Source organism: Lepisosteus oculatus, chromosome 2 (genome assembly GCF_040954835.1).
Source record: "Lepisosteus oculatus isolate fLepOcu1 chromosome 2, fLepOcu1.hap2, whole genome shotgun sequence".
NCBI lineage: Eukaryota > Metazoa > Chordata > Actinopteri > Semionotiformes > Lepisosteidae > Lepisosteus > Lepisosteus oculatus.
The window spans coordinates 77,596,839-77,622,603 of NC_090697.1; the positions used below are offsets into that span (position 1 = coordinate 77,596,839).

At 50.7% G+C, this 25,765-nt stretch overlaps 2 protein-coding genes across 3 annotated transcripts in view; one reads left to right on the plus strand and one right to left on the minus strand.

Annotated features, from left to right (window-relative positions):
• Positions 1-25,765, plus strand: part of syn1 (synapsin I) — a 66,444-nt gene that overhangs the window by 31,831 nt on the left and 8,848 nt on the right. For both annotated transcript variants that reach the window (XM_069184864.1, XM_069184873.1), the window contains exons 6-10: positions 19,253-19,315; positions 19,864-20,006; positions 24,628-24,702; positions 25,140-25,242; positions 25,536-25,688. In XM_069184864.1, coding sequence (XP_069040965.1) covers positions 19,253-19,315; positions 19,864-20,006; positions 24,628-24,702; positions 25,140-25,242; positions 25,536-25,688 — 537 coding nt within the window. The remainder of the gene's footprint in view (positions 1-19,252; positions 19,316-19,863; positions 20,007-24,627; positions 24,703-25,139; positions 25,243-25,535; positions 25,689-25,765) is intronic.
• Positions 286-8,918, minus strand: LOC102683903 (metalloproteinase inhibitor 4-like). Its single transcript, XM_015368830.2, has 5 exons — positions 8,755-8,918; positions 3,862-4,007; positions 3,146-3,240; positions 1,936-2,184; positions 286-1,496 (listed from the first exon to the last, which is right to left on the minus strand). The coding sequence occupies exons 2-5, from the start codon at positions 3,983-3,985 to the stop codon at positions 1,293-1,295; spliced, it is 672 nt and encodes a 223-aa protein (XP_015224316.1). The 5' UTR covers positions 3,986-4,007; positions 8,755-8,918; the 3' UTR covers positions 286-1,292.

Here is a 25,765-nt window from a genome sequence, read left to right on the forward strand (position 1 = left end):
TCCAGCTGACCCGTCAGCTGTACGCAGAGACACTCGGGAGCTCTGCCCTCACAACAGCCCTGGAGTTCCTGAAGTGAAGACGCCCCCCTGACCCCCATCCCCTGTTCCCTGCCACTCTGCCCCTCTGCCCCACTGCCCTGCAGTCCGCTGCACCTGGGCTCCTCCCTCCTGCCTAGAAGACCCACCTGTGAGAGTTCTGTCACAGTCCGACCCGATCGGTTCTCTCTCTGACCCGGGTCAGCGTCGCGTTTAATTTGAGCAACAAAGCAATGCAATACAACAATCTCAACCACAGCTTGTTACTGCTTTTATTTAATTTTTCAAAGAGATTTTAAAAAGGAGTAGAAAAATAATCTAGGAGTATAAAAAACAACAACAACTTGCAATACAATACTAAAAATAAAACTTCGGATTCCAATGGGTGCCAGGCTGTAATAAACACACTCTCTTACACGTTCTGCAATATCTCTCTCCCATATCCGGTGTGTTTATTAATTACAAGCTTAAGTGCTGTTGGGGGTTAAAATGATGAAAAACATGAAATACTCGTTTTTGCTTCATGTTCTTAGGTTGGTGTTACTACAGTATGTGTCATCGCTGCTTAGTAGTTCAGAACCTGTAGACATGCAGTTTTATCGTGCGGCCACTAGGCGGCAGACGTCGTTCATTAAATACCCAAGCCGCTGGCTAGCTTTGAACATCTAAAGCAAATACTTTAAAGCAGCCTTTATGAACAGACGTCTTGTGTGTTTTAGCGGAGCCCAAGATTTGTTTCTAGCTGTTTAGGCGCATGAAGGAGTGAGATGTCTCTGTGGTTTCTGCTGGAGTTAACTGGCCAGGGTACAAAGGGCTGCCTTGTGCCCTGGTGTGTGCAGCTCCAGCTTCCTTCTCTGCTGGCTGGACTCTTTGAAGTTTTGGGCTGCCGACTCAGACTAGATGGAGGAGCATTTCTCCAGCTTCCCTTGTCCTGAAAGCTTTGGAACAAATCACAGCCTGCGAGTGGTACGTTTAAAACAAATCTTTATAAAAATGCCAGAGACATTGTGAGAAGACCGAGCGGGGAGCTGTACTGCCCGCTGATGAAAGGGAAGAGAATTGAAACACAGAAGAGAAGAGAGAGCTCTTGCGGACGAGGGCCTGAGCCGAGGAAGTTTCAGTTAACGAGCCGCGGTGCTGCTGGTAAGCTGTGCTGGGGGGGCGGCTCTATCTGTGGAACTCCGTCGTTGGAAACCTTCTAAAAGCGCGTCGGTGAAGGGTCTGCGCCCCTCCCGCCGCTGAGCCTGCAGGGGGCGTCACTGCGCCTGGGGAGCCCGCCGCAGGCCAGCGTCCGGGCGCAGGGGCTTCTGGGGCGCCCAGCCGCAGGCGGCCTCGCCCTGGTGGACGCAGGCGTACTGCTGGGCCTGCACCTGGTCCCAGCCACGGGAGAACAGCCCGTCCGTCCACAGGCACTCCCTCTCCGAGGTCAGGGTGCAGGGCACGGAGTGGCAGGGGTTTATCTGTGGGCACACAGCACAGAGGGCGGCGTCAGGCAGTGCGGTACTCCAGTGTGACTGTGCAGTGTAATACTCCAGTGTGACTGTGCAGTGTTGTACTCCAGTGTGACTGTGCGGTGTAGTACTCCAGTGTGACTGTGCGGTGTAGTACTCCAGTGTGACTGTGCGGTGTAGTACTCCAGTGTGACTGTGCGGTGTAGTACTCTAGTGTGACTGTGCAGTGCTGTACTCCAGTGTAATTGTGCAGTGCTGTGCTACAGTGTGACTGTGCAGTGCTGTACTCCAGTGTGACTGTGCAGTGCTGTACTCTAGTGTGACTGTGCAGTGCTGTACTCTAGTGTGACTGTGCAGTGCTGTACTCTAGTGTGACTGTGCAGTGCTGTACTCTAGTGTGACTGTGCAGTGCTGTGCGACAGTGCAGTGATGCAGTGAAACAGCTCACCCTGCAGTCACAGTTGTCCTTGTAGGTGTACATGATGCCCCGCTTCTGCCCAGTGCTCAGCTTGTCCCAGGGCTGGATGAAACTGCAAACTGACACCATGACGCGCCCGTCCTCAGTCAGCAGCCCGGCCATCACCAGCTCAGTCTGCTTGGCAGGGCCACTGAGGTTGAACTCGAACCCGCACACGCCGCCATCATGGGGGGTGTAGATGTAGTGCACATCTGCCACTCTTTCAAAGCCCTTGAACATCTGTAACACAGGGATCATTAGCCTTCAGGAACACCAGGTGCAGCAGATGGATTATTATGAACACAGTGTGTTGCAGGCTGTGAACAGGCAGCCAGCATGAGAGAGGAGTTCACATGCTTCTGCGTGTTCTGCTGTTTCTCAGTTCACTTCACTATTTATGATCTGGTCCCTTGGCGCCTGTTCTTGCAGCGAGGGAGAGTAAGAACCAGTTTGCTCTTCACACAGGACAGTGACCACAGGGAGGGCAGAGAGGGTTGACCCCAGTCTGGGCAGCGCTGTAGAGCTCAGGGCGCCGCAGATGTGCTGGCAGTAAAGACACACGCACACACAGCTGCACGGCGCACAGCGACGCAAAGCCAAACCAAACAAGGCATGGAAAGTTCACCATCCCACTCGAGAGGAAGGACAGTGGAGATGTGTGTTACCACAGTGAGCAGCACAGTGTTTATTTGGTATGTTGGGTGTGGCCTGTGCTCAGGTACTCAGACGGCCCCTTTCTGCATCTGCTGTGGTTTTCTAGGCTCCTTGCTCTGACTCAGTGGACTTGATTGTTTATTTATAGCCAGGGCCTGGGGCTCCATTACCCTGACCACAGACTGTGGCAGAGCATGTGGACCGTCCCTCTCCTTTCTCCTACTCTCCCACTTTCCTCTCCTCCTCTCTCCTCTTCCCGCTCCGGGACTCTTTTCCTGTCCCTCTTTTCTTTGTTTAGAGTCTGCGAGGCTCTGAGCTGCGTGTGTCTGAAGCCAGTTGTGTGCATGTGCTTGCCAGAGAAAGCCTACCTTTGGCAAGCACATGCACAGAGCGGCCTGCCATGATACACCTTGGGAAGATGGTGAGGGCTACTTTACCTCACTGCTGTAGCTGAGCACATGAGGGCTGCAACAAAGTGCATTTCAGGGAGGACAAGTTGAGCAAAGAGTATTTGATCTGAGAGAGCCAGCACTCGGCCTTGGATTACCTTGGTCTGCTTGACCTCGTAGCGGATCCACTGCGGGGCGTCTGTCTGGTTGTCCATGTTGACGTACTCCATGCCGACGATCCTGCCTCTGATCACTGGCAAGACAGCACACAAGACCTGCAGTCAAGCTCATGCTGCAACACTGGCTGTGTAATAGAAGCCCTTCCTAACACAAACTGCCCAGTCACTCTCCAGGTTAGACAGGGTGAGCTGTGTTACAGAACAAGTCCTGATACTGAATGGACTTGAACTCTGAGTCCTGAAATCAGTTTCATAGACAGATTAAGGGAATCTCCAGAACAGCTTGGAAGTTATTCTTGTCACTGGCAAAACATTTATAAAACATTCCCTTCTTGAGGTGATAATTGATAATTGGCCCTAAATTACAAAATTGTATAAGAGAAATAATACAAATTGAATTCTCTGGGCTGTGAGCTGAGTGAAATGTTAATTTGACTCCTTCAGCACAAACCTGTACCTGCAGCACAGCCATTGACACACCTCAGACAGGGGCTTAGACCCCCCAGAGGGAGGGAAGGGGCTCAGTCCTCACTTGTTTGTGAGTTTCTTCACACTGAAAAATGTGGAACTGCAAATGGCAGGGGGGTGGGAGGAGTCTGAGCTGAAGAAACACTTGATGCCCAACATCTTGTGGCAGGAAAGGCTGTCAGAGACTGCAGCCCCAGCTCCGGCTCAGCCGGTCTGTGGGCACTCACCAACGTCAGAAGAGCAGAACTTAGTCTGGGGGTGCTGGGGGCCGCAGGTGCAGGCGTCAGTCAGGCCCCCGATCAGAAGAGCCAGAGAGAGGCTGCTCACAAACACACACCACTGGGAGCTCATTGTGTCAGACGGGCAGCTGAACCTGCAGGGGGAGAGACAGACAGAGACATGGGCGTCGGGCTGATTGGTGGAGCTCTGTCCCGTGTGTCTCCTGCAAAGCCGAGTAAGAAAGAGCTACAGGTGCAGCTCTGAGCTCGTCACTCGTCACTCGTCCACTTCAGAGTGACCTGGTGACCTGCAGAATTCACAGCTGGGAATCAATACAGACAGGGTTCTGATCACAGTTCAGTGTCCAGTATCATGTCTAATGTCAACTTGTGCTTGGTGCTTCTAAGCTGTGCTTTCATGTGTGCTTGCTGCTGCTTGCACAAACGCACGACTGACAGGATATGACATATGATATGAGTCTTTTGCTGGTTTGGAAGTCTGTGTGCGGATACATGTCCCCTCCTTCTGTCTCTCTGTCAAACTGCCTGGATACCTGGGAGGAGTCTGTTCTCTTCTCTAGATTGGTGATATTTTTAGAAGTTGAAAAGGAAAACAGAAAATGAGACAGCTGGTATTTCCTGATGATCGGAAGGGAACAGGACATTTGATTATCTGATCAAAATGAAGACAAAACAGTCTCGATCTTCTTAGCTGGAAAATGATTGAAGTGTGCATCCAGCCAGGTGTTGTCTGTTGTCAGATTAATCTGGAGAGGTATCAGATCTATAGATCTCATGTAACATGATGTTGGAAACTGGTGTTGTTTTTGTTTTCATGTTCTTTAGCGTTCATGTAGCAGTTCAGTTCTTAACTGTCTTGATGTTTTCCTCCCCTCTCTCTGCTGTGATAAGCAGACCCGATTGCTACTGCGTGTGTGTGTGTGCATGTGTCTTTTAGCTGGGCTGACTTCTGTTTGGCTGTGCTGCCACAGTCTGGGTAGAGTCAGTCAGTTCACACTCAGTCTCCTGGGATTGCAGCACACATCAGAGTGGTTTCCCTGGGATTTAGGAATTTGGAATATAGATGACCTCTGGAGTGTTCAGTGTGTAGGATGTACGGGTTCTTTTCTACATCGTAAAGCAGCGCAGATTTTAAAACCTCCTGATTAAAACCTTGGACCAGCAGGGTAAAATTGTTAAGATATTTTGCCAAAATTTCAACATCTATTCTTGTATGCGAAAGCTAAGATTCAGCCCAGACAGTTCATTAAGCACTCATTAAGCTGGAGAGCACTGGACAGTTACACCTGGCTAATGTGCACCAAGACCACCTTCTTCAGCGTGTGCTGTAGCCTCTCTTTGTCTGCTAGTGGAACAGTTCTGTGTGCTGTGTCATCCTTAACTTGAGCATGGCTGGATGTCTAAATAACACTGCTATTATTGCAGCGTTGAGTGGGTATTTAACACTTGTGAATGAAAGATCATCTGTTGAATCACTCACAGCAGGCAGTACAGACTGGCCCAGCAGAACTGATCCTATTGATGCTTCCACTACAGTTCTGTCTCTGAACGTCACCCAGAGTCTTCCCAGGGAGTCCAGACTGTGAGAACCTTCTCTTCCTCCCAGACTGATATCATTGCCTAATGACAGGGCTTTACAGTGTAGAAGGCCAAGAGATTGAAATCGAAATAATAACTACAGGCATCAGAATCAGTGTTTAAGGAAAAACAATCACTCCTTTAACAGATTAACCTTACCTTGTAATTAAAGTAAAACCATGTCAATGCATCATCTCGGTATACGCTTTGTTTCTAACCAACAGATTCTTCAGGAATGATATTAGAGCTTGTTACAGCTTTGCATTGTTACCCAGAATGCACCGGGCTATCTTGCTACGTGCTGATTACTCAGGCTGAGCGGCTCTCGCGTGTCACCAGGTGGGTTACCTGTGTGCGCCAGCAGTGTGACAGAGGAGGTGGGTAATGTGCCCCCAGGGTGAAGTCTTGGACTGTGCCCGTCTGAGCTTGCTGTCTGAAATTCAGCTACCCCATGCTGTCGTGACTGAGCAGTAACTCACATCCTGCCAGTAATGAGCACTTGAGAGCAGCCTACTGCATTGTGGGTATGTCACATACTACTTGTAAAAAGTGTTTAAACTGGGAAGGTTTGTTAACATAATTTGCATTTATGCTTATTTATGATTTTTTTTTTAAAAATGTATTTCAATTGCATTGCAATTAGTGAACTAAACAAGTGTAAATATTCAATCTAGCAAGGAATCTCAAGCACCTGTTTAGGTTTAATCAATTATTCAGTTTGTGGATTGAATTTCATACACTGACCCCCAGGCAGAACGCTGTGTAGAATTACAGGAATAATTCAGAGCGTGTTTTAATTACTAAACATTAAAAACACTGTGGAACGTTGTTCTTTTTTACGCAGCCATGTGATCTTATGAAGTGATGCAGACACAAGCGCCCTGAATGCAGTTTGAGGAATAAACAGACAGTTTTCTGAAGGGCTGGGAGCCCTCCTGCCTGCTGCCTGAATTCCTCTCTCTGGGCTTGGAGGAGCTGTGCTCTGTGCTCTCCGAGAGGGTGGAGGTTGAGGAGGTTAGATGAAACACCGTGAGTAGACTACCTGATTGCTCAAGAAACCGGTCTGTGCAGATCTTGATTGCCAAATATTATAGCTCCCCCCCGACCTTGCTCCCTGTCTACAAACTGACCCCTCTGACGAAGAGCCCTGAAAATTGCTGTTTATCTTTCCCTGCTAATTGCCGTCTTCCTCCTGGGGCTCCTCTGAGCCGCCGTGCTAATGACCCAGCTTTGAGCGTGTTGGGTCTGCCGGCGCTGACGCAGCGTCGAGCGGCGCTAATACCGGCTCTGCGGCCATACCTGCAGCTGTCAGCACCCGCCTGCTGCTCCTGTCTGCTCCGGGCTGCGGCCGAGCTCTCTCAGCCACACCGCACGGGAGATGAGCTGCTCAGCGGGTTTGTACAGACAACCTGCTCATTACCGGCGGCATCACTGCGGCAGTGAAGATGCCGGAGCCATTGTTCTGGCCTGGCCCTCCCTCCCCGCCAGCCTCTCCTTTCATCTGCTGCTGCTCTGCAACGCTGCAGTCAGCACTTCCTGAGCGAACAGCGCGCCGGCGCTCAGGTGTCTGTCTCCGAGTCCCCGGCGGGCTGCTGAGTGCAGCACTGCTCGTCGGGGATTCAGCCCGCGGGCAGCAGGAGATTCCCGCGGCTGCTCCACACTCTTTCATCCCGGTCTTTTCACTTCTGCCACATTCTCGGGTTCGCCAGCCAAGTTTAACTACAGCTAACCGCCTCCGAGCAGAATCCCTTTATTCTGTGGAATACACAGTCTGTGGGGATGGTCTTCCTCGCGGTGTGTCTGTACGGGGAAAGGCGTGCTCGGGGTGAGCAGACAGAGGAGTCTGGAAGGGCTGATTGCAGCTCCGTGCAGCCTGCTGCCCAGGGGAAGAGGCCATTCCCACAGACCGCGGGCACAGTCACGCCTCAGAGCAGCAGCAGAGACGGGCTGGAGTCTCTGGCGCCCAGGAGTCAGATCTGCAGAGCTGTGGTGCTCAGCAGCTCTTCGGGAAGTGCCTGGGCACGTCCAGACTCTTCCGGGCTCAAGCTCATTCCCACAGAGATCAGGACACGACACGCCAGCGGGAGACATTAGCTGGAGCAGCCTGCCAGAGTGTTCTTCGGAAAAGCAGTCATTTCGCCTCTCGGTGCTTCACTAAAGCGCTCACTGCAGTGGCGGCACAGAGTGGCTGAAAGTCCAGGAACACAGCCAACTGCAGCTTTGTGGTTTGAATAACTGGGATCAGCGGATTTTTTATTATAGTACTTTAGGTGCTCACAAGTAACACTGTATAATTTGCTGAATTCACTGATTTAATGTTTTGTTAGTCTGTGCTACTGCTTTAGCTGTAGGTGTGGAGATGTAATCTCAGCTGTTTATTCCTGGTAAAGACCACAGCCACCCAGAGCCCACCCTGGAAGCATAGGGCGCAAGACTGGCCTCACTCTGGAGGGGGTGCTAATTTCTTGACACTCACTCACTCACTAACAGAGAAAATTAACAGCCACCAGTTAACACAGCAAGCAAGTCTTTGGTTGGTCAGCTGAAGTTGCACTCATAGCATAAACATTTTCTTTTGCAATAGCTTTTTAAGTATATGTAGGCACTATTGAGTTACAGTAACTTGTAGTTCTCTTAATTGAAAGTAGTTGCTCTAAGAGACCTAGAAGTTAAAGAAAATAAGGGAGCTGGTTTGGTGCTCCTTTAGTTTTTTCATAGTCAGAACCAAGAAATGACAGTAATTCGTAGTGCACAAAAACGACACAAATGTGAGGTTTTACCTGTAAAGTTCGATTGTGTTACCAGTTAATATTTTAAGGGAGTTACTGTTGAAATAATGGTGCACAGCTTTTAACAAGCCAGTGTGAGTGTTAGAGGAGCCTGGTTTCTAGTGAAAAGGATTTCTCCTCCCTGCTCAGCGTGAGGCAAGGCAGATGGGCACCGCTGTCTCGGAGACCCGGTCGCTTCGAACTTTCACAGCGCCTTTCAAACGCCACGGTGGAGCGCGGTGTGAGATTACCCGAGATCGTACTGAATTCCCCTCCTCTGCAGCTGCGGCGTTGCTCTGCACTGATTAATCCCCGCGCCACTGAATTCATGATCTGCAGAGTGGATATTTCAAGCCTGTGCATTAACTCAGTTCTCAAAGAGCTCCTTTGTGCTCACAGCGCCCACAACAGACTGCTTCCCAGCACTCAGAAGCTGGTGTCAGCCAACTGTTGTGCACAGATTTGTTTTCTAGGTCTGTTCAGCTACCCCCTCTCCTGTTTCTTCCTGTAAGTAACCCACAAAAGGCATTCTTACCTTGTTAGCTTGTCTGGGTTGCGTTCTGTTCTCTGTTCTCTGCTCCTTCTCTGTCTGGGAGAAGCTTGAGTTGTTGTCTTGGCATCTGTGGAGGGAGGCTGGCCTTTTATAGAGCTGAATTAACCCTTGGTTTGCTGCTGAATGACATACATGTAGGAAGCTATTATATCACTATTGTCTTTCCAAGTGTAACAGATCACACACTTCCCGTTACAAGCGGGGCGTTTCAGATCCTGGTCTTGTGCAACTGGAGTAGTGTCACTGCTCATGGGTGAAAACAAACCTCAGCCACCCGGGAAGTCCCCTTCTCCAATTAAGACTGATAGATGGCTGTGGAAACAGTTTTCTTTCATTCCTTTTTTTTTTTAAAGGGAATATGCTGGCTCTTCTGCCGCTGCTGGTTTGTTAGAGATTTGGAGAGATCCCATTGCAGTGGGAACAGTCCTGCGCACACAGGCAGAGCTGAGCACCTGCACCAGGCAGCGCGTGAGACAGGGCCAGCTGGGGGAACTCTGTCAGCAGTTCAAAAACAGGGCAAGAGTGAGGCAGACCTGGAAAACCTGCTGTCTGCTGCCTTCCTGGTGATTGTGTTTGTGTCGCAGGACAACGGGCGGGCATGGAGGCTTCGGGACAGTGCTGGTGTGTTTGCTGTTCGTTTGGAAAAGCTCTGATTAGTGCACTAGTGCTCTTCCCAAAATCCCCAAATCACACACGTGTGTGTAAGTAGCATTCGTGCTGCGGCTCTCTCGTCAGGTGGGGGGAGTGCTCCTGTGTGGCCCAGCAGAGGGGCACAGGGGTGTTGTGTGCATGGAGGGGCAGCGCATGGCTGCTGAGAGACTGCCCAAGCCACTCTGTCAGCTGGTGTCACTCCAGCAAGCTGCCGACCTGCCTGCGCAGAGAGCATCTGCAGGGCTGCTCACCTGCAGCGATTCGTGAGATGCCGGCAGTCATTCTGGGTGTCTGTTCTCCAATCTAGGTGTCAGAAAGACTGAAAACATCTCATTACGAGGTTCAAATTCTAGTTCTAGGAAGCCTAAGCTGCAGAAAATGAGATTGTGCTTTTAGTTCTTCGTTTTTGAAATTGTCTGCTCTAATTTGCAGGGTGTGTCTGTAGAACAGGTTCCGCACACTCTTTGCAACACAGAACTGCTGCTACATATATCTGCACCTGATCACATCTCTCTGTTTCCATCTACCTGTGTGTCTGTGTATATTGTGTGGGGGTACAGCAACGTGTGTTGTAAAGAGTAGCTGTGGCACAGAGGCAACATGTACTGCAGGTGACGGCAACCACAAGCACGAAACAGTCGGTGCCCACAAAGCTCTGTCTAGCACCTTGACCGCCAGCAAAAAGCAGGGTCTGATGCAGACGCTTCCGCCAAAGGCAGATATTTCTGTCACAGGTGCTGAGCTGCTGTGGGCCGAACTCGCATGTGCTCTGTGCGTGTGTGTGTGATTGCCACGTGCAGCTGTCATGGGGGAGTCTGCGTGGTGGGAGTCCCACAATGCCCTCTGAGAGGGTGGCCTGGCGGTGAGGTCAGGCTCAGGGCACGGCCCCGATGTCCACAGCGTGCCCGGGGGCTGCAGCGGTGTGTCCCGAACTCACTTTGAGTGACGAAACGGGAACTGGCTCATTGACGTCGCTCAGATGGCGTTCGGGAAACGTGAACTTTGTTTGTTTTGCAACACGCAGCATTTTTCTTCAAGTGTCGTAACAGCGAATGTTTCCTGCTGATATCTGGAACTACCGATCTTCAAGGTTTTTGGCTGATTTCTCGGAACGAAGGCGAAAGGAGAATCGAGGATCAGGGGCTTCCAGTCAAGTAGACAGTTAACACGGTGTCGTGTGCAGTGGAGGGAGGAGAGTCTGGAATTTCCTTTTCCGACTCACGGAGAGTGTCGGAAATCACAGAGGCTGTTATGAAACCGCAGTAGTAATGAGGAAAAGAATAGAGCATGGCAAAACAAACATCTGGTTCCCATTTAAAACACTCCACAGGTTAAAGTGTAGCTTCTGAGCATGAATTCACACCTTTCAGATACGGGAATAGGAGCTGACGGTGCTCCGGAAAGAGCTACGTCAGTGTAAATTAGTATTTGTAGCCCCAGAGAGGACAGAAGATGTGGGTGACGTATGTCCGGATCCAGATCGGAGCTCTGTCCCCAGCCTGCAGTCTGGGAATCTTGACAAGACATGAGCCATGAGCCAATTCCGGAAAACCTGGCTTCGTTTGATCCATTAATTAGGTTTATCAGTCTGTTTGCTCACAGAGACAGTATAATGTCCCAAATCCTCATCAAGCCCATTTAATTCATGGTTTTACATGAAGATTAGGGATTGAGTTTGCAGGATTTCCTTCACTGTATGTTTTTTTCTGATAAATTGCTATTTGCATTGTGCTCAGTGTTGATTGTTTTAGTCCTCTGTTTTTGTCCTATTCTTATGTATTTTATTTTCTTTGAGAAATTTAGATTCTACAAGTGCCTTGCACCCATTGCTTGCTGGGATAGGCCTGTATTTTCAATAAAGTAGTTAGAAAATGCGTGGATTCAACATGTGTTTTGAAGATCTTAGTTCAAATGGAAACTGAGGAGTAGTGTGTTGAAAAATGAGAACAGGGGGCACTTTTCTACACTGAGAGTTGTGGGAGTGTGGAATAAGTTGCCCAGCCCTGCTGTTGACTTCTTTCAAGAAACAGCTGGGTCAGATTCTGGATCAACCAGTTACCGTCCTGGCAGGCCGAATGGGCTCCTCTTGTTCGCAGGCTTTCTTATGTTGGTATGGTGTACCTGTCCTGGATGAGGGTCAGCGTGTTGACCTCTGTGCTCAGGTGGGCAGAATGAGGAGGCAGAGGCAGACTCCTCCAACCTGCCCAGCCATGAGCTGTTTCTCCTGACACGCTACACGCCACACGCCACTGCCGCGCACGGCGGGTGCTGACCACAGGAGGCAACGACCACATGCCTGGAGACTGAGGGGTCACTGGGACACTGCTGTGTCATGCTCGAACCTGCAGCCGAGCCAGTTAGGAGACATTCTTTCAACCAGTTAAAGTCCTTTCTTCTCAGCCTAGACTGTCTTGTCCAGGAGAGCTCAGAGGTCAGAGGGAGCACAGCCTCTAGTGACCGCTGGTGACCCTGATCTTCCTGGGGTTCCCTCGCAGGGAGCTCCAGAGTGCAGAGTCACAGCCAGCCTTGGCGTGAACCTCCAGCTGTTTCTTCTAAGGCCGGAAATCTGCACCACAAGAGGAGATGCTGGGCTTGGACTGGGGCTGGCATGCGTCCTGGCTCTCAGTCCAACCCTGAGTGACCTCTGCAGCACCGCGGCCGTGTCTGGAGAGCAGCGCGGGAGGGGCATGGGCAGACGGGCCTGGTGTGTGGAAATGGGCTTGCGTGCCCGCCTGTGCCCGCCTGTGTCATGCTGCGTCAGTGTTCCTGCCATCTCAGTCTGAAACCGCCTGTTTCATGGGGCGACCGCACCTTAATTAGACTGTAATAACCTATAAAAGTCTCCCACGCTGCCTTGTGAAAGCTGTGGCCACGGTGCCGTCTGGCGAGGGGCCTGGGGGAGGCTGTGGGATTGCACTGTGACTCCAGTTGCGCTGCCGGGCCGCAGCGTGAAATTGTTCTTTCTGGTGGCTGTGAGAAAGCAGGAGGCCCGTGGCTGATTCATGGGGGATGTGGGAATGTCCAGAGACTCAGAATACCTCGTGCTATTCCTAGCAATGAATGGAAAGGCTCTGGAATGGAATGAGGGTGTCTAGAGCCAGGTTTCCGATGCTCGTGGGCATCCTGGCTGGGACAGCCTGAATCAAGCAGTCGTGCGAGACTCGATCCCGGGTTGCTGTGCTGCTGTCCTGCCCTGAAGACACAGGAACACCTGGGGTCCAGCTGGGGGCTCAGAGGCAGAGAGAGAGTGAGTCTGTTCCTCAGGGCTGGACGGGACCAGGCCGAGAATTTCAACCACACAGTCGTGAAGTTCAGTCCTACGACACTGTCCTCACTGGTGAAGATGAACCAGGGTTTCAGTTTCAACACCAGTGAAAACTGGCATCGGTATAGCAGTATGAGCACAATCCCCCCAGGATGAGGAAAGTACTTTTCATGAACCTCACAGACTTTGTAGAATATTCTCTGACTGCTTAAAGGATGGTTGTTCTTCTTATAACAGGCAGGTCGCTGGCTATTTAAACCAATTTCCCTGAAGAAACGGAGATACCTGTTGTTTAGTAAGTAGCTAATAAACAAAATGAATGACACAAAAGGTTATCCTGCTCATGGCCTGCCCAGAGGAGGGTGTCTCCCAAGTGGTGCTGCTGGTGCAGAATGAGAACTGTGTGTCTCACAGGTGGGGCTGCTAGTGCAGAATGATCATTGTGTGTCTCCCAGGTGGGGCTGCTGGTGCAGAATGATCACTGTGTGTCTCCCAGGTGGGGCTGCTGGTGCAGAATGATCACTGTGTGTCTCCCAGGAGGGGCTGCTAGTGCAGAATGATCACTGTGTGTCTCCCAGGAGGGGCTGTTGGTACAGAATGATCACTGTGTGTCTCCCAGGAGGGGCTGTTGGTACAGAATGATCACTGTGTGTCTCCCAGGAGGGGTTGCTAGTGCAGAATGATCACTGTGTGTCTCCCAGGAGGGGTTGTTGGTGCAGAATGATCACTGTGCGTCTCCCAGGAGGGGCTGTTGGTGCAGAATGATCACTGTGTGTCTCCCAGGAGGGGCTGCTGGTGCAGAACGAGACCTGTGTGTCTCCCAGGCTGCAGTTGTGGAGTGAGGGAGGAAGTGAGTCCTCTCTTATTATATTCCTTGGGACCGTCGATGAGGCTCTGGACAGGATGTGTAGTTTTGAAACCTTGATCTGAGCACAAGTGAGTGAGGTTTGGGTTGCCCCTTCTCTCTTGATAAAAACTATTTTTTTAAATGACAGTTTTTCTGCCTTTGGAAGCACACATCCCTCTGTCTCCTCCGCTGTCAGAGTTCACTGCAGTCATGCATCTAACCATGGCTGGCCTGGAGCTTTCAAAAAGCGGATGATGTCACCAAAAGGAGATGGACTACCCTATCCAGCTTTGACGTGCTTGGATTCTGAGCATGTCAAAGCTGGTTTGTTGCTGTTCCAGTTGGATATAGAGATGGTCAAGCTGGTCATTGTATTTGTTAACTTTTATTTCTGCTCAATAGAAGTCTAAAAGAAAATGATATTATTGAGCAGAAATAAGAGTTCACAAAGACATTCAAAGATTATTTATTCATGTTTACACGAATAGCATATGCAATAGCATAACCATTTAAATCAGTCATAGTGGCAATTCCACAGACATCACAGCAAAATGAGTCCATCGTCTGCAGCTGATGCACGGCAGGCCACCATGGCTGACAGCAGCTCCAGCCGGTTTCAGATAGTCTGGAACACACCGCGAGCTGGTCACCGGCAGCACCAGCTCACCAGCTAGAGCCGGATGTTCCTCTAGGGAAATAGCCATTCCTGTATTGCTCAGCAGCACACGAAGGCAGCAGGATTCATGTGATGAATTATATGAATTGTGGATGGCTTTCCTCAGTTCTCAGTGAAGCATGATGACCTAGTATAGCCTGTACGTTTTATGGAACATGTCCATGTGAGGCACGTGACAAAACGCCAAGCACAGGAAAGCACGATGTTGGCACTTTTTATAAGAGTTTTATTCAGAGCGTTTGAACCTTTTGTGTTCAGAACTGGGGAGATGCGTTGTCCTTGCAGAAAACAACAAGCTGAGCAAGCTGAAGTGATCAGGACTGGTGGCGAGATTACTGGCACATTCCTGGACTCATTCCATTTCTAACGAAGTGACATGTTGTTAATCTTACACATCAATCTTAGATGACCTCTCTAACACACTCTTTTTAGAATATACTCTCCTACCCTTTGGGAGGAGGTACCTGATCCTTGTATAAAAACTAAGAGAGCATTTACTTCTTTTATACCTAAAAGTATTCCCATGTTAAATCATGAAAAAAATGTTTGCAGGTAGGATTCTTGTTGTTGTTGTTGTTTTGTTTTTAAACTCTGTACAAAGAAGTAGTTCAGGTGGGGAGCTGTGTCAGCATGCGTAGTCTGCAAAGGAAAAAGTAATACATAGGATTATTCCCTGCTGAAAAGAGAGAAAACACAATGTTTCAGCTGTGAAGCTTTCTTCAGGTGTGAGCCTTACAAAGAATACTGGAAGAGCTCTGATTGAGCGATGTTGAATATTGTTTTGTAAGTGCACGTTAATATCTTTATGAGCTCTTGATGTGCAAGACAAGTTCCCCTGGGGGCTGTAAAGGTCAATACGATTGGATTCAGCATAAACACTGCAGCTGTTGTACTCTGAGTGCAAACACTGTTGCAATGGTATGAGACTGTTATCCTCTCGAAGAACTTTGCTTCCTCTCCCGAATTTCAGCAGCATCTCAATGACATGCTGGGCACACAAGAAAAGCAAAGAAGCTCACAAATGCGCTGTGCAAATTGTTTGACCAAGGTCAAAGGTCAACCCAGCCCTCCTGAGAGAGCCAGAGTGGGCTTCCGTGCAGCTGTGACCTTTCTGGGCTTTTTCCTGCAAGCGACCAAGACCCTGCAGGCTTAGTCGGAATGCCTGGGAAGGCGAGCTTTGACGGGCTTTCAGAGAAGTGATGTCAATGGGGACCAGCAGCCCTGTGGGCAGCCGTGAACGCCAAGCAAGGTGGGCGGACGGACCAGCAGGCAGAGACGTCACAGAGGCAGCAGGCACTCTCTCAAGCCCTGATTCGTGCTGCTGGTTGGCTGACGCTCATGATGCCGTGATGAGATCTTTGGTCTCTATCCAGAGCTGATCAGCACGCTGACGCAGATTGTCTTCAGCCCATCCCAGCTTGCAGCTCCCAGCTCCTGCGTAATATTTCAAATGACAAATTTCCCTTCCAGAGACTCTGGCCATCTGGCTGATTAGTCTTCGCTCCGTCTCTGGAAGTTCAGATTTGTATCAATAATACAGATAGCAGGTGTCAGATTGTTGGAACTCAGGAAATCCTTCTATTAAAAATTATGCATTATACATTATATATAGAAATAATTCTGGGAAAATTGTAATGATTGTAATCCAGAAGACTTTCATGATGGGTCATTGCTGTAGAAGTGATGGGAGCTCCTGATTTCTGTCTGTGTTACGATCATGTAATAGAGACGGGGGAATATTGGAGCCTGTGCAGAGACGTAAGCAGAGGGCGAAACAGTAAGGCCAGCAGCGTCATCCAGAGGTCGTAGTCGAGTAGAGAGCCGAATTCCAATAAGCCAGGTATCCGATGAAAGAGCCAAGTGTATAAGCCAAAGACGATATCCACAAACCATAGTCAAAAAAACAGACTAAGTTCAAAAAGCCAGGTATCAGAAATCCAAAAGGCCGAGAGCAACAAATCCAAAATGAAATCCGTAAGCCGAGGTCAAAGGGAAGTAAGTCTAAAAAGCCAGAGTCAATCGAGACGAAAACGCAGAGAGTAAGCAGCTCAACAAGTAGCGATTTAAAACATTGTATGAGTTAGAAAAATGCATTCGCTATTCTATCACACTTATCGTAATAACAGTCCAATTCAGGGTTGTGGGGGAGATGGAGCCTATCCCAGCAAGCAACACACGCAAGGCAGGGTACACCCTGGACAGGACGCCAGTCCATCACAGGGAACACGCGCACACCTGGGCCACTTTTCCCAAAAGTCAGTTATTTTCTACCAGCCTGTCTTTAGATTGCAGGAGGAAACCCACCAGGGGAGAACATACAGACTCCACACAGACAGCACGCCAGGTCTAGCATCGAACCCAGAAACTCCAGCGCTGCGAGCCCAGCCATGCTGCCCACTGCGCCAACGTGCTGCCCGGGGGGAGCAACCCCATCCAGAAACTGGACATCAAAGGAATTTTAAACCATTTACCATTTCCAGAGCTCAAGACTCAGAGGAGGAATTTCGCGGGAGTGAGCTGGCCTGTTTCTTTGACGCTGGTGCTGTGGCAGAGTGTGGTGTTGGGGGAGGGGGACTTTGACACTGTTTGCACTGGAGCTCCTGACGTCACGTTCTGCCAGATTAATACCGGTCGAGAGGCCCCTGTCTACAGGAGAGCCGGTTCTGTGCTGCCGGAGTGCGTGTCTGGCTGGGCGCCCCTGGGCTGACTCCTTCGCTTTCTCCACTCTGCAGACAGCAGTGGGCGGGACCACACACAGGGGAAGTGGCTTTCTCATCGGCTCAGTCCCGTCAGCCTGGTTAGCCGGTGTGAGCGGGGTCTCGGGGCGCCCCTCGCTTGTTTTGAAACACAGCTGGTAACGTTTTCCTCATCCAGCACGTAGAAGGAGCCGCTTGGGCTGAGCAACAGTTTAAATAAAATCGAGCTAGAAAATCTCATCGACGGGAACAGGGATCAAATGTAGTTTCATGGATGAATATAGTGAATTTATGGATGAATACAGAGATCCCCTCTTCTGACTCACATGCTGTTCATATTCTGATGCCCAGCCCCCCTTTTCCACACAGATAGTACCCCAGGATCTGAACCCAGGTCCTCTGTGCTGTGAGGCAGCAATGCTAAACTCTGCACAACCACACTGCCCTTAATTACTCATCGTTTCAATCATACATCAATCTGCTCCAAGGGAAATGGGTTGCTATAAGCCCTGGCAGATATTTACATAAAGTCAATCAATCAATCAATCAAGGTTTATTGATCAGTGCGCAAACAGTACAGCATACAGCGGTGTTGTCGGCAGTGAAATGCTTTATCCGCGAGCTGGTTAAGAGGGATAGAAGAGTAGGACAGGAGTTTATAGGGATTAGATTAACATTAGGATACAATAAATTACACAACTGAAATTTATAATACAAGTCTGGCTTTGATCCAAGAAGGGTCTCATGGCAAAACTACGAAATTTCCATTATCTCTGGGGTTCACACACTGTGTCTCGGCGCTGTATGTGGTTGGAGAAATGTGAGTGTTTACAGTCCCTGCTGGGAAGTCCAGCCTGTGGTGGGCTGGTCTTTACCCAGGGGGAAGTAAGGGCCTGACCTGGCTGTGGAGAAGCGGAATCTCTTTGATCTCTTTGCTAAACCAGCTCACGGTGACCACGCCAGTCTCCATGTCTGCTCGGACCTCAGGAGCCCAGGCTTTCCTCGGAGTGTCAGGACGCCCGAGGTGAAGTGCTCGGGACACGAGGGTCAGGAAAAGACAGACCCCAAACAAGAGGACCAAGCTTGCCAGCCATGTCGTTGAAGCCGATACCCCAACAGAAGAAACAGAGACCCTTGGATCAGTGAGCTGCTGTCACACGGACTGATGGGCCAAACGCCTCCTCTTGTTCGTGCCAGGCGGTGATGTCACACATTTCTACAGCGGGGATGGGTCAGGAACACTTGTCTTTATTAGCAGAGAAGGAAAGCAATCTCTCCAGAGGTCTTCAAAGTCATGGAAGTTATGATAGTTAATGGTGGCCATTCTTGATTTATTTAAACCGGGTCAATTTGTTTGTCATTTATCATCTTCATCTGCAACTGTCTGACTTTCACAAATCAGGAAGCATCCCGTAAATTCTACTGTCACAGAAGTTACCGCTTTTATGAACAATACAAAGTAAAGAAGTGTGGAGTGCAGAGGTCATGATCTCGGAGCTGTGTCTAGATGGACCGGCGCTGTGACCTGCCCAGAGCGTGATCCTGCCGGTGCAGATAGCCCTGACCTCACTGTGGTTGTGGTTACAGGCTGGCCAGAGGGTGAAGGGTGAAAAGGTCGCAGGCGTGTGGCAGCCGTGAGGGGGCTTGGGGTGTGCCACAGCAGACGCACTCAACTGATTCTCCTGTTTCCTGTCAGTAGGATCTGTTCAGCCATGTGGAAGTTGTGCAATTTCCACACAAGCCACTGACTCAATGTCTGAGTTCTATTGCAGGGCATGAGGGCCTGGGTGCCCATGTGATGTGTTTTAGTCTATTCTCTTTCTGAAAACCAGCAGTCTGAAGGTGGGTAGTACAAGACATACAACAAAAGTGTCTCAGAAAAAGCACAGACCTGAGCCTACAGCCCAGTCCAGTCTCAGCCTCTCCACTTTCTTTATTATCAGTTCACTAGAGACCCCAGGGCCCTGACTGTAATAGCAGGTGTGTCCTGGCTCAGCTGCTGAGTGTTGCTCAGGTAGGGGCTGCACTTCAATGATGGGTGAAGTGAGTCCCCTCCTGTCTGAATGACACTGAGATATTCTGGGATGAACAGCACTCTATAAATGCAAAGTTTTGTGAACTATCCATATTTCTGACTTTACCACTGAAGCCTATGTGGTGATTGAGGTGATTGAACTTTACAGAGGGAAGTCACAAAACTGCAGCTGCTCCTAATGTACAAGAACGACCAAGAAGAACCATTAAATAGGAGCAAAATATGCCTGCTTGTGGCACTGTGTGGAATTTGACCTCTGTACTGGTGGGTGTCCCTAGTTCATGGCTTCGTTCTGTTTTCTGTGCTGCAGATCACCACGCCCAGGTTCCCAGTGGTGGTGAAGATGGGACACGCGCATTCTGGGATGGGAAAGGTAAGGTCACGGCTTCCTCCTCCGTCTCCACCCCTTCTGCAAGTGTTCCAGCTCGCTGGGTCTCCCTCAGACAGACTCCTGAGGGGTTCCAGCGCCCCTGTGACACCAGTGAGAGACTGACAGCAGAAATCGCCAGGGAGCTTACCCATCTCACTGTGCGGCACACTGAGAGCTCGCACCCGATGCACAGCAGGCCCCCGCAGCCCCCTGGGAGCACGATGTGGTGGAGGGGACAGCAGGCCAGGCCCGGCGCTGTCCAGTCAGGCGCTTGTTTCTCCAGGGAGCGAAACAAGCAGTTAGAAATGGACAGCCCACTCCAGACACAGCCCTGCGCTTAGAGGGATCTGAGCACTTTGAGTCAGTATAACACTGCACTGAGTTAAGGCTACCTCTTTCTGAGTTATCTTGGAGAAGAGAAGAGCTCAGATTAATGGCAGCTGGTCATGGTGTGAGTCCCTCGCGAGGACGTCCAGGTGTAGCATCTGTTTCCCGAAGGGCGGAAGGGAACTGGGCCAGTGCTCTTACTGACCGAGCCCCCTCTGTTCCAGGTGAAAGTGGACAACCATTACGACTTCCAGGACATCGCCAGCGTGGTGGCGCTCACCAAGACCTACGCCACATCCGAGCCTTTCATCGACGCCAAGTACGATGTGCGCATCCAGAAGATCGGCAACAACTACAAGGCCTACATGTGAGTGTCAGGGTCAGGGGTCATGCCTCAGGCCCTGGGGGACAACCCGCAGACCCTGGGGAACCCCCTTCAGTGTCAGGGGTCAGAGGTCAACTGCAGAACCCAGGGAATCCCCTTCAGTGTCAGAGGTCAGAGGTCTTCCCTCAGCTCATGGGGAATCCCCTTCAGGGTCAGGGGTCAGAGGTCAACCTCAACCCTCAGAATCATACTGGGTGTGGGGGCTCATCCCTCAGGGATGGTTTTCATTCCAGCCTGAGTTCTTAAAGTCTTAATTCACTGATGGCTGCAGCTCCATCAGCGCTGGACACTGGGCTCCACTGCAGTTCAGCTCAGAGTGTCATTAGACTGTTTCTAATTGAGTCTCCATTGAAATTTTTCTCACTTCTCTCTCTTGGCCTTTTTAATATGCGTTCATCCTGGGCTTGCAATTAATAATATTACATTTCTCCAGCTGGAACCTGATCTCTATTGATCATATTAGAAAGTATTTTTTCAAGTATCAAATGTTTAAACCTCTGCTTTCTAACCTTGGACTTCCTGTGTTGTGTATTTGTGGCCGAGTGCCGTTCCACTGTTTCCAGTATTCCTGTACTGATTGCACAGTCCTGTCCCAGTCTACTGCTCTTCAGCTCATCGTCAATCCTGCATCATTTCCTGAAATAGAGCCCAGTTAGGGACAGATATGTCTAATAACTACAAGCCGCTATAAGGTATAGGAATCACTTCTTTAAATATGTTGTACTCATTAGAATGCAACAGCTGTGTTCCTAAAACCTAATGCAAAACTAAAAAAAAAAACATCTGAGGAAAATCTAGAAAGTGGTTTCATTAGAGCTGTACAGTAATCCGTATAAAACTGGGAGACTAGGAAAGGATTGGAAATAACAATGAGCACATCGCACATTTGTCTAGATGAAATACAGCGTAGGCCAACTTTTAAACAAATGAAACAGAACCATAAACAACGAGAATGTACTGAAGGTTTCAGACACAGTGCTGAGTTCCTGACACAAAGAACAGAGATATTTACAGGAACAGAGCACATTCAGCCCCCGGACTAGAAATCTATGATCTAGAAGGAGTCCGAGGTTATTCAACACTTGTAATTTCTGTGGAACTGGGTGGTGCTTGCAGCAGGGAGAGGATATAATAATAATAATAATAATTATAATAATTATAATAATTGCTTACACTTATAGAGCGCTTTTCTGGACACTCCACTTAAAGCGCTTTACAGGTAATGGGGATCCCCTCCACCACCACCAGTGTTCAGCCCCACCTGGATGATGCGACGGCAGCCATAGTGCAGGGCATCAGTGGGGATGAGAGCAGAGTAATGTAGCTGATTCATAGAGGGGGATTATTAGGAGGCCATGACTGGTAAGGGCCAATGGGAAATTTGGCCAGGATGACGGGGTTACACCCCTACTCTTTTCGAGAAACGAGCACACTTCAGAGCCGGGTCAAGGCAGTGTCTCAAAGCCCAGGTCCGGGGAAGCAGTCCAGGAGCACGAGGATGGTCAGAGTTGAGAGTCCAAAGAGAAACCCAGACTAAACGGGAATGAGGCTGTGGCTGAGAGCTGAGCTCTGTGACGGAGGAAGATCACTCACAGGCGAAACGGGCTTCCCGTCCGCGCCAGCCAGCCCGACTGACCGGAGGAAGAGGTGTGACCGGCTCCTGCAGTACAACTCGGCGCTCCGCAAGTCGCGCGAGGACAGGCGGGACTGACCGGTGACCACCTCACCTGGCCACACATCCCCTGGGCAGAGCTGGGCTGCCTCTCCGCAGCGGGCTGAGCGCCCTGCGCGTCTCTGGCCCCGGGTCAGGGCTCCTGAGCGAAAGGAGCTTGTGATTTCACTCTCGGTTCTGAGGAAGTGCCTGGTGTGTACATGAAAGGAATTTCACTTTCAACTGCTGTGATTCTATCTCTTTGGAATGTCTGTTGGTGAAACAGTTTCCAGTAAAAATGGGTGGGTCGGAGGAATTATTGTGGAAATAAGATCTCCATTTGAAAGAGCTTTGATTGAGTGCAGATGTTCTTTCATTGAATTGAGCTCCTAAGCCGGCCTGCCAGTGAACCAGGCTCGGGACACCCTCTGATGTCAGGAGAGGTTCATGACTTCTGCAGTTCCTGTTTCATTGTTAATGGCTTTGAGGTTTTGTACACTGGAATATTTTAAGTGACAATGTCTGGAAAAGTCAATATCCAGAATTTTAGTGAATTATAGTCTTCCCACACTGAACTATGACAGTGTTGTGAGACAGTAAATGTTTAAAGGCCAGTAAGGACATTTCAAAACTGCATTCAGTTTCATATCCTGATAACTGTGGGAAATACAGCTCATCATCCTGCTGTAAGGTAAATTTCACAGTTACACCTGCTTGGTCCTCAGACACACAGCGCCCCCTGTGGCTCCCCGGCTGTCAGTGTGGGACACTCCTCTCCTCCAGTCATTGCTGGTCCTCGCACAGCGCCCCCTGTGGTGTGAGAGGAAGGTGGGCCAATCGGATTACTCTCCCTCTCCCCTGTGTGCGGTCACAGGGTTCAAACAACAGCACCAGGGCTGTGTCCACAGTTTTACAAGAAAGTGCATGTGTGTAATTGTAATATGTCTTTGTGCTCTTATCTAGCAATTGAACAAAAATGCTAACGCAACTTAAAAATCCTGATCTTCAGATAAACTCTGTGTTTCTTTTATGGTTCCAGCAGTGTTAGGCTGTAGTGCACTATTCAGTAATATACTTGGTGAGGTACAGGTATTTTCAAGAAACATGTGCGACACTGGGGACAGTGGTCACTGCCACTGTCCCACTGTCCTGCAATGTGTAGGTCATGCCAGAGGTAGAGGTGGACCTGGCCTGACCGTGCCCTGATCTTGCTGACCAAGGAGTGCGAGAATAGAAGCGTCTTCCCTGAACTGCTGTAGGTCTTCTTCCACTTGATTCTTCACTGATTTCGGCCAAGGAGACGTGGCAGAGCCGGGAGGGTAGGGGTCTCCGAGCCCGACAGTTTTCCCCACATATTTCTGGGAAACGGGCAGAATCCAGCCTCCCCACAGAACACCCTGATGTGACGGTTCCGGACTTGTGTCCATTCCTCTCTTCTCTGGAGAATCTCATCCCGTGTCCCTTATCTCTTGACACGTCCGATATCTCACAGCTCAGGCAGGGCGGGCTGTGGGCGCGTCGCGTTACCAGGCAAAATCTCCCGATCTGTGACAAAACTCTGGAGGCCTAGAGAGGTGTGGCTCTGGGCACTTGCCTGACTTCTGTTTTCCTGTGCTCAAAAGCAATAGAACAGTAGCTGAACAACATACTCTTGTTAATTAAATGTATTTGGAAAGTGTGAGTGTCTGATTCAATTATCATCCTTTTGTAGCAATAGAGCTGCGTAGCTCAATGCCCGACCTACTGACTGGCTGTAGAAGTGGTTTGAAGCAGCTGTAGGTGAAGGATAGCAAACTGGAAGATCGAGGAGCTGAATATCACTTTAAGAGTAAAAATGAGTAAATGTTTTGATGTGACTTATGAAATAGCTGGTCAGATTGCGCCGGTGAGCAGTTTGTGTGTATTAAAGAATTTTGACATTTTATTGTTTTGGAATTGTGTTGCTTGTGCAATAATTTCGACAACTGCAGCACACGAGGTGGTTGAAACAGGCTGACGAGACCAATTCCCTGGAAGCAGTCTGAGGAAGCCCGCGTGCTTTTCTGTGCAGTGAGAGCTGTAGGACAGCCCCTTCACACAGTACCGTACAGCCCCTGCCTTCTCTCTGCTCCACAGCTCCTCTCATCAGCTGCCCAGGAGCTCACTGTTTTCCAGGCCTGAGTTTGTCTGTGTGCAGTGGGCAGGCTGCCAGAGCTGTGGTGACACTTCTAGTCATAGTGGGATCGCGGGGGTCCGGGGCAGATCCCCTGGTGGAGCGGTTTTGCCACCAGCAACCAGGAACCCTGGACTCCAGTGGGCTCATCCTGCCCTGCTCTGTTCAGATCCTACTCTAGTCCCCACACAGGTGTGGAAAGACACAGCGTGATGCCAGCAGACCGCGTCGCTGTCGGCGTGCAAGTTTAATTCCTGCGCCTCGCAACAAGCAGGGTAACGAGGTGACCTCCAGCCTGACTCTGGGGGTACTTCTGTCAGCCTGACTCTGGGGGTACTTTTGTCCCCCTGACTCTGGGGGTACTTTTGTCCCCCTGACTCTGGGGGTACTTTTGTCCCCCTGACTCTGGGGGTACTTCTGTCAGCCTGACTCTGGGGGTACTTCCTCCAGTACTTCCTGCTGGCTTCCCCTGTCCAGCAGGTGTAGAGTCTCTGTTCCTCCTTCCTCGTATTACTGCGTTTTCCAAGTACTTTGGCTCAGTCGCTCTGAAAATGCCACGAGGTGTGATTCAGAGCTGACCGGAGAGAATCCGGGAGACACGCAACCAGAGCGGATTTCACATTTCACCCCAAAATTCTGGAGAGCCTGTGACTGGGTCCCCATGGTTCTATTCCAGGTGACCTGTCGGCGGCTCTGTCCGTAGTCCCCTCAGTGTGGTCCCGGCCGCAGGGCAGGGCTGTGCCGGTGGCCAGGGCGGGGCTGTGCAGACTGCTGAGACTAACACGGCTCTCGTTTGACAGGAGGACCTCCATTTCGGGGAACTGGAAAACCAACACGGGCTCCGCCATGCTGGAACAGGTGGCCATGTCGGACAGGTGAGGCTGCTTCCTGCTTCCTGCTGCTCCGCCGCGATCGCGAGAGCCTGCACACGCCCCGCGAGAGGAGGCAGAGCTGACCGACTGTCCGCCCGCTTTAGGAGGAGCCCCCAGATCCGACACCTGTGGGGGCTTTGAGCAGGGAGGCGAGTCAGGGCTGCAGCAGTGGGGCGCCCCAACCAGCCGTGAGGCATGAACAGGGGCGCCCAGCTTTCCTCCGGGAACCCCTGAAACAGCTGCCCGTCCTGGCCTGTGAGCCTGCGTTGTGGGGGTTCAGCCGCAGTTTGTGGGTGTGCAAACTGCTTAATACTGCACTCTGGACTCCTGCACACGTGGCAGGCGGAGAATAAGTGCGAAGCCCGACGGGTGAAGGGTGGGGTTTCCCCGGTGAGCCTGCGCACTGCGGGCGGCGTTCTCACCTGGCCTCGCTGTTGCAGGTACCGGCTGTGGGTGGACTCCTGCTCGGAGATCTTCGGGGGGCTGGACATATGCGCGGTAGAAGCCCTTCATGGCAAAGACGGCAAGGATTACATCATCGAGGTGAGAGGCTCATCTTCACAGCGCGCTACGCTTATCCTCCTGTCTCACGCCTGCTTCATCTCTTGTTGGTCTCACACCTGCCTTTTTTGACTGAAGGACTAAAATCTTGGTCCTGAAGAGACAAAGCCCTGCAGGGGGGCTTTAAACAGGCAGTAAGCAGAGACCTGCAGAGCTGAGTTTGGGTCAGACAGCGAGAGACACTGGCGGTGTGCAGCAGGTGCAGCCGGAGTCGGACTGTCTGCCCTGCGGGCCGGCTGTCAGGTTGTGACCGGGCGCCCTGCCCCTCTCTCCAGGTGGTGGGCTGCTCCATGCCCCTGATCGGAGAGCACCAGGATGAAGACCGCGCCCTCATCGCTGACCTCGTCCTCAACAAGATGAACCAGACCGTGTCCAGGACCCCCATCCCCTCGCCCCTGCGCCCCACGGCTGCCGCGCAGCCTGCCCAGGTACCGCGCCCTCGCCAGGCCCTGTGCCGCCCGCTCTCTGGAGAAAGCTCTGCGCTCACTCGGCTCTTGACCCCCGG

Bases quoted from the DNA above. Each gene is read 5' to 3' on its own strand.
- LOC102683903 (XM_015368830.2), bottom strand. From the start codon at position 3,985: ATGAGCTCCCAGTGGTGTGTGTTTGTGAGCAGCCTCTCTCTGGCTCTT. The intron at 3,241-3,861 runs GTGAGTGCCCAC...CTGTCTTGCCAG, and splicing joins GTTCTGCTCTTCTGACGTTG to TGATCAGAGGCAGGATCGTC. The intron at 2,185-3,145 runs GTAATCCAAGGC...CCTGTGTTACAG, and splicing joins ACGAGGTCAAGCAGACCAAG to ATGTTCAAGGGCTTTGAAAG.